Source organism: Manis pentadactyla, chromosome X (assembly GCF_030020395.1).
Source record: "Manis pentadactyla isolate mManPen7 chromosome X, mManPen7.hap1, whole genome shotgun sequence".
NCBI classification, from domain to species: domain Eukaryota; kingdom Metazoa; phylum Chordata; class Mammalia; order Pholidota; family Manidae; genus Manis; species Manis pentadactyla.
Genome location: NC_080038.1, coordinates 31,793,622 through 31,801,919, shown reverse-complemented (window position 1 = coordinate 31,801,919; position 8,298 = coordinate 31,793,622). Strand labels below are relative to the sequence as shown.

Genomic DNA, 8,298 nt, shown 5'->3' with positions numbered 1-8,298 from the left:
TTTAAAAGATGATGGATTTATAACACAAGAAGTGACAAATTGAAGAGATCAAACGGAGAACAAGAGAAAGTATTTCGAAAATAGACATGATATTGCAAAATTAAAAACATACTAGATGCCAGGGGTTCAGCACAGTCCTCCTGCTCACCGGGTTCTAACGGAACTTAAACACAGAGCTCACCAGCCAACCCGGATCGCCGGCCGGACCGGAACCTCTCAACCCAGGACCTGTACCGGACCCCGCTTCCGGTCCCATCTGTGAGCTGCCCTCAGCCCGGAGCCCACCTAAGTGCTCCCCGCTAGCCTACCCCGAGGACGCCCTCAGGTCCCCGCCACCCCTGCCGCTGACTTGGCCTCTGGCCGCCCTCAGCACCAACCGTGGGGACGCTCCCAGGCTGCCGCTGCCGGCCGCACCTCAGCACCGCCCCCCCCCCCCCCCGCCCCGTTCACCTTCGCGGTGGCGCCGTAAGCCATGCCCACCGCGCCGCCATGGCAGGTGCACCAGAACTACGACCCCGACTGTGAAGCCGCTGTCAACAGGCACATCGACCTGGAGCTGCACGCCTCCAACGTGTACCTGTCCATGGCCTTCTACTGCGAGCGCGACGACGTGGCCTTGGAGCGCTTCGCCCAGTTCTTCCTGCGCCAGTCCGGTGGGGAGAGGGAGCAGGCCGAGAGGCTGATGCACCTGCAGAACCAGCGCGGGGGCCGCCTGCACCTCCGTGACGTAAGGAAGCCCGACAGCAACGACTGGGAGAGCGGCCTGCGGGCCGTGGAGGGCGCCTTGGTCCTGCAGAAGCGCGTGAACCAGAGCCTGCTAGATCTGCACCGCCTGGCCGCCGCGGAGGGAGACGCGCACCTATGTGAGTTCCTGCACCGTCACCACCTGCACCACCAGGTCGAGGCTGTCAGAGAGCTGGAGGACCATCTCGCCAGCCTGCACAGGATGGAGGCCCCGGAAGCCAGCTCTGCAGAGAACCTCTTTGACAAGCTCACCCTGGGCGACAGCGACAAGAACTGAGGGGACTGCCTTCCCCATAGCCACGGCCACTTTTCCCTGGTCACCACACCAGGCGGTCTTATTGCAAGACTGCCCTTGCCGAGCATTCACTTCAGTTTTTCCTCCCAGTATTGTCATTTCTCCCAGTAAAGTTATTTGGTTCCTGATAAATAAATAAAGGTCTCTGGTTGATTCCGTGCGCCAAAGCCTCCCCTTTTAAGTTTTAAAACAGGTCTTCAGGAGTCTGTCCACACAGCCACGCCCCATCCATGTGCACCTCAGGATCTGCCTGGATGAAGAAGGTGTTCCACGGACCCGGGAGAACACAAAATCCATCTTCCCCTTATAAAGGGGTGGGGGGGGGGCGGAGGTGGGTGAGATGGGTGGTCTGGGGCCCTGATGAAGGTGGGTGCTTGTCCATGGTGGAAGTAGAAAAACCCAGGGTCTAGAATTCAACACAGTGGTTGCCTCTAAGGAAGAAGTGAAGAATGGGGTTGGGTGGGGATTAAAATAAAGGGAAGTCTTCACCTTTACCTGAGAACCTTTAGCTTACTACCATGTACGTGTGTTAACAGTTGTTGCTTCTGGGTCCTAGAAGCGGGTGTGACAGAGTATCTGTTTGACAAACTCGCCCTGGGCAACAGTGGAAAGTGTACCTGAGCCTTAGGCAGCCTTTCCTATAGACACGGGAAGGCCTTCCCAGGTCACCATGCTGGACGTGCACATTCACCTTCCAAAACATCAGAAAGTAGGTTTTCCCTTCAATTGTACCCTTTCTTCCACTAAGGTAACACGGTGCACAAAACCCCAAATTATCTCAATAGAAGGGCTGAAAAATAGCGTTGAGGCTGTAGGTCTCAACACCTTGTGAAGTCAGTGACTCTGGCTGCTTTGAAGAATGAAGGGGGTGGGGGAGAGTTGAAGCTGGGAGGCCAATCAGGAGGTACTGTAGCTGGTCCTGATGAGGGACAGTGGTGGCCTGAGAGATGGTGACGACTAAGAGACTGGACAAATTCCAGATGGATTTTGGACAAGTTGACAAGTTTTGCTTATGGGCCAGAGGTGAGGAATGGGAAATGGGATGGGGAAAAACAACTTACCTTCTGGTGTTTGCACTTGAACACCTCGGTTGAAGGTGTTCAAGTTTAGTAATCTGGGGATGTTTGCAGGTGGACATATGCAGAGGCAGGAAAGGCATGCCATACAAAGTCTGAGATGCCTGTTCGATATGCAACTTTAAATGTCATGCAGATAACCAGATAATCTGTAGTCAAAACATGTAAACCCTCTCTACCGAAAGGGCAAGAGTAGGGACTAGTAAAATCATAATGTTCCTATCATTCTGAATATTTTGACACAGATCAAATCAGGTTAAAAGAGTAAGACTGTCTAGAAAGGAGAAATTATATTGTTCAAGGACAATCTTAGCCTTAAGGGTAGATTTCCGTTATTTTTTTTCCCTAGGGCCAAGTGGTTTGAAGATAATGGACAAGAACATTTGATTTTAATTCAGCTGTCATTGTTCAGTCACCTGGTTCCAGTCCCGCAGGGACAGACTTTGCAAAGGTCCAAGATTTTGGTAGTTCAATTCATTTTGCCCAGAGCCTACCACGAATACTTGTTCTCTACCATTATCTTTGATCTGGCGTCCTTTGGCATAATGGCGTGGGAACAGTTTCCCACATAGGCTTCTATTCCAAATGACCCCCCAGCCATGGGTCTTAAAGCTAACCCATTGGCCTCTCATGGCATCAGTCCTCAGTACGAGAGGACTTGCTGATTTCGTCACTGCTTTATTTAGAGTCCTCAGCTTCTTAGCTTGGCAAAAAGTAAATCATAAAACACTTCCTGACTTTCTACATACCCCAGCAGCTTCTGTTACCTTTCAGGTTCTCTGTTTGCACCGCCGTGGAGTCCATACAAGATGCTGCAGGGCCAGTGCTTACGTCAGTATGTCTCCGCCCACCCAATTCCAAGGCGCTGCCTTAGGCCTTCTTTGAGTCAGGAAGGGCTCTGCCCAACACTCTAGCCACTGGCCCCGGACGCCAACTGAGCCCTTGAAAAGTGACTAGCTCAAATTATAATGTGCTTTAAGTATAACATACACATTGGATGTCAAAGAATCAGTTTAAAGAGGAACATACAAAATATATCATTAATTTTTTTCTATTAAATTAATTACATGTTGAAATGTTAACATTTTGGATATACTGGGTTGCATAAAATATATTCTTCATGTTTTAAGAAAGTTAATTTCACCTATTTTACCTTTTAAATGGGGCTACTAGGAAATTTAAAATTACATATATGGCTTGCATTTGTGGCTAAGCTATTTCTAGTGGACAGTGCCGTTCTGGACTCTCTTGAGTTCTAGTCACTAGACACCCCTTCAGAAATGTATCTTTCCATAACAAAGCATGTTTGCCTTAGGTAGCCTAGGATTTACTTCCTAATTCTGTCACTATCTATATGGCTTTAGGCAATTTAGTTACCTTGTTTGGTGTTGGTTTCTTTGTTTGTAAAATGGGACCATTAATACCTACCAATTTTATTTGTAAGAGACTGGACAAATTCCAGATGGATGTCCCATTTTATACTGTACAGCTCAGTGCCTGCCAAGTGATGGGCAGGTCCTCATTAATGCTTCTCATTCTCAGTCTGTATAGTTACCAAACGGACTTTTCAAATCTTAAGTCTCCTTAGGGATTGATTTGTCCATTAATGCAGCTCTTTGTCTCTGATCTGGTGTTCTTCACACAAGGCAATTCTCTAAAATGCTCTACTGTTTCTCCATAAGACAATTTCCTATAAAGAGTACTCCTCTAATCGGGAGTCCCACTCAAATGAAAATAATCTGCATGAAAAGGATTTCCTTTAGGTTAACTTGTGTTTAGCCTATATGACATTCCAAAATTTTACAGAATGCTCCAGGCACAACTGATTTAATTATATTCAGGTTTTATTTTATGCTGTTTTTATTTTATTCCCTATCCAGAAGATATAAAAATTCATTTTCTCTACACAGTCAGAGCAAAACATAAATATACAAATATTATAACCTCCGTCCCAAATGGAAAAAGCAATCATGAAATTCCCCTATCATTCCCCATCTACAGTGAGGATAAAGCCAAAAAGACTACATGAAAGTCATCAAATAGAAAATATGCATTAGTCACTGCTTTCTTGCCTAAAACTAAAGTTAAATTCTCTTTATATGAGTCACTAAGTTTCAAGGAATCAACATATATTAATTTTAAAAGTACAAATACATTCTGAAAGTATTTTTTAATCCATATTTTGATGTGGAATCTGTTAGGCTTTTCAGTCTGTATCACAGGACACTTCCATCTGGAAACTGGGGAAAAATTAAACCAGACTATGAATAAGTCTCAGCAGTTATGATTTTTATCACAAGAAATACTTGCCATTGGTTTAATGTTTTGCTAGGGCATCTGCGGATGCCACTCATATTACTGTACATGAATGTGTACTTAATTTAAATATTTCTTTGTAAGTGCTCTTAGATTGTATGTGTGAGTGCGAGTGCTTATGCGTGTGTGTTGTGTTACCCTGGCTAAAATCCTAGTTTCTTCTTTTCTGTCCTTCTAATTTAGTGGATTTTTTAAATTAAGTTATAATTTACATACAATGGAATTCATATTTAGTGATGACCACGTCCAAGAGTTTTGGCAAAAGCATACAGTTGTGTAGCTACCACCACAATCAACATATAGAAAAGTCCCATCACTCCCAGAAATACTCCATCTTGTGTTCCCTGGGAGTGAACACCTCTCCCCGTTTTCTGTGTCTATAGTTTTGCCTTTTCCAGAATGTCATATAAATAAAACTGTACAATATGTAGCCTTTTGAGTATGCTTTCTTTCACTTAGCATAATGCAGTAGAGATTCCTACACATTGTTGCATGGGTAATTCATTCCTTTTCATTGTTGAGTAGAATTCCATTTATGGATATAACACAGTTTATCCATTCATCAGTTGAAGGATATTTGCTTTTTAATAAGTTTTGGACAAACACCCATTTAGAGATTTTAGTGTGAATATATGTTTTCATTTCACTTGAATAAATACCTAGGACTAGGATGGCTAGGTCTATCTGGTAAATGTATTTGACGTTTATAAGAAATTGCCAAACCATATCCTAATGGGGCTGTCCCATTTTTCACTCCCACCAGTAACCAGAAAATTCCAGGTGGTCTGCATCCTGATTGTCAGAATTTCAATTTTAGACATCCGAATGTTAGGTAGAAAGATAGGCATGAGCAGCTGGGGAGGGTTGAAGGGAAAAAACCACCCAAACCCTGCCCATTTAGGGGGACCCATGTGAGGACAACAAAGACTTTGCAGGGAGGTAACTACCTTGCCTTTTGGAACCAGGCCAAACCAGTCCCAACCAGACCACAATGCAGGCGCAATTGAACAAATAAGTACTGCCCAAACCACACCTCCTCATAATCTCATTAACATTATGGTTTCTGCACACCTCCCTCCCCAACAGGCTTTTCTGTGTGCATTCTGGGAAAGGGTATGTGCACTGAGAAGGGAGGCTATGTAAATGAACCTATCAAACAAATGACCTCACCTTGTCAATCCAAGTGGTGCCTACTAGCCAGAATGTAATAAAAAGGCCTCCTTCTTAATACATCCAGGCCTTTGTCCATCTTGACTCTGGCCTGCTCCTCCCTTGGAGCCTATTCAAATCAAACTTTCTCTCTGCTTCACCACTGTGTCTCTGCCTTTCAATTCTTTGTTTTGGTGGGGAAAACAAACAAGGAGAACGAACTCAACCCGCAATACTAATGGTGATGTAGTGATAGCTCATTGTTTTAATTTGAAATTGCCTAGTGACTAATGATTTTGTAAATCTTTTCATATGCTTGTTATCCAAATATATTTATATCTGTATATATATATATACACACACATAGTAAAATGTCTGTTCAAATCTTTTACCCACTACCTCCCCCCCAATTTTTTATTGATAATTCTGTATATGTTCTGGGTACAAGTTCTTTATCAGACATGTGATTTGTAAACATTTTCTCCCTGTCTGTGTATTGGCTTTTCATTCTCTTACTGGTGCCTTTCTAAGAACGTAAGTTCTAATTTTAATGAAATTCAACTTAACATTTTTTTAATGGATCACACTTTGGTGCTGTGTCGTAGAAATTTTAATCTCAAGGTCTCAAAGATTGCCTCCTATGCTTTCTCAAGATGTTTTCTAGTTTCATGCTTTGCATTTACGTATGTGAGCCACACTGAGTTAATTTTATGTGCTAAAAGAAACGAATAAAGTTAAAAAAAATTTTTTTCAAGCAGTTGTTCACTTGTTTCAGCAGCATTTGCTGAAAAGAATGTCTTTCATTATTGAATGGCCATTTTGCCTTTGTTAAAAACTAATTAACCACACACATGTGGGTGCATTTTTGCTCTATTCATCTATAGCTCTGTTCCATTAATCCATATATAATTTTTGTATTAGTACCACACTGTTTTGATTACAGTGGTTTTACAGTAAGGCTTAAATCAGTGTGAGCCTTCAAACTTTGTTCCTTTTAAAATTTGTTTCAGCTGTTCTCTTTCATTGCCACTCCATATTCCTTTAATATACCTTTTCTGTTTCTATGAGAAGTCCTGCTTGGATTTCATTGTAATTGTGTTGAATATATATACCAGTTTTTGGGGAAAACTGATATAATATTTTTTTAAATTTTTTATTAAGGTATGATTGATATACACTCTTATGAAGGTTTCACATGAAAAAACAATGTGGTTACTACATTTACCCATATTATCAAGTCCCCACTGATACCCCAATGCAGTCACTGTCCATCAGTGCAGCAAGTTGCCAGAGATCCACTATGTCCCTTCTCTGTGATACTGATATAATAATATTGACTATTCTAATCCATGAACACAGTATCTCTCCTTTTGTTCTGATAGTCTTTGATTTCTTTCATCAGCATTTTGTAGTTGTCAGTGCACAGATCTTAACATAATTGTATGAGATTTATACCTAAGTTTTCAGTGTAGGCCCTTTGGGTACTATTTTAAATGGTATTCTTTTTCCTTTTTCAATGTTTCATTGCTAGTATATAGAAATAAGATGGAGTTTTGTATATTGGCCTTACATCCTAAGATCTTACAAAACTCATTTATTAGTTTCAGTAGCTTCCTTATACACACTTCAAGTTTTTCTATGTGGACAATTATGTTATCTGCAAGTAGAAATAGTTTAATTTTATTTCCAATTTGTATGTCATTTACATCCTTTTCTTGCCATATTTCACAAGCTAGGACCTGCAGCTCAATGTTGATTAAGAGTGATGAAAGAGGACATCCTTGTCTTCTTGCTGATCTTAGCGTGGAAATCATTCAATCCTCTACCACTAGCTATGATGCTAGGTGTTGGTTTTTCATAGAAGCCCTATATCAGGTTGAGAAAGTTTCCTTCCTATTCCTACTTTGCTGATTTTGTATTTTTAAACGGGAATGGATGCTGAATTTCTCAAATGCTTTTAATGAATCTATTGTAGATACTTATATGATTTTTCATTTTGAGTCTGCTAATATGATGAATTACATTGATGTTCTAATGCTGAACTAACCTTGCATTCCTGGTATGAACCCCACTTGGTTGTGATATGCTATTCGTTTGTATGTTACTTGATTCAGTTTTCTAACACATTGTTAAGAATATTTGCCCCTATTTTCATAAAGGATACGGGTCTGTATCTGTAGTTTCCCTATAATTTTTGGACTGGTTTTAGTATCAGGGTAATGCTGGCCTCACAGGATATGTTGGGAAATACTTCTCCCTCTTCAATTTTCTAGAGGAGTTTTATAATGTGCTTATTTCTCACTTGAATATTTAGGAGAATTCACCAGTAAAACCAGCTGTACCTGGAATTTTCTTTGTGGGAATTTATCTAAAAAATTAATTTATTTAGTAGATGCAGGGCTATTCAGGGTATCTATGTCTCTTTGAGTGAACCTTGATACCGACATGTACACAACATGGTCACTGTGGATTGTTGCGGTTGTATTTTTATGTAGGATTTTTCTATCTATGTCCATACATTGGATTAGCATGCAGTTTAATTTCAACTATGCTGTTGAATTTATTGGTGTAAAGTTGATCATTACTAAAGGGAATACTTCTGACAACAAATGTGTGGGTTTTTCAACAACAAATGTTGGCAAGGATGTGGAGAAAGGGGAACCCTCCTACACTGCTGGTGGGAATGTAAACTAGTTCAACCACTGTGAAAAGCAGTGT

General features: G+C 41.5%; 1 protein-coding gene across 1 annotated transcript; it reads left to right on the top strand.

The window, feature by feature from the left end:
* The first annotated feature begins 224 nt into the window (after positions 1–224).
* Positions 225–1,192, top strand: LOC130682002 (ferritin heavy chain-like). The gene has a single exon (XM_057496004.1). It carries the CDS (start codon positions 473–475, stop codon positions 1,019–1,021), a length of 549 nt encoding a protein of 182 aa, XP_057351987.1. The 5' UTR covers positions 225–472; the 3' UTR covers positions 1,022–1,192.
* Positions 1,193–8,298: the final 7,106 nt, after the last annotated feature.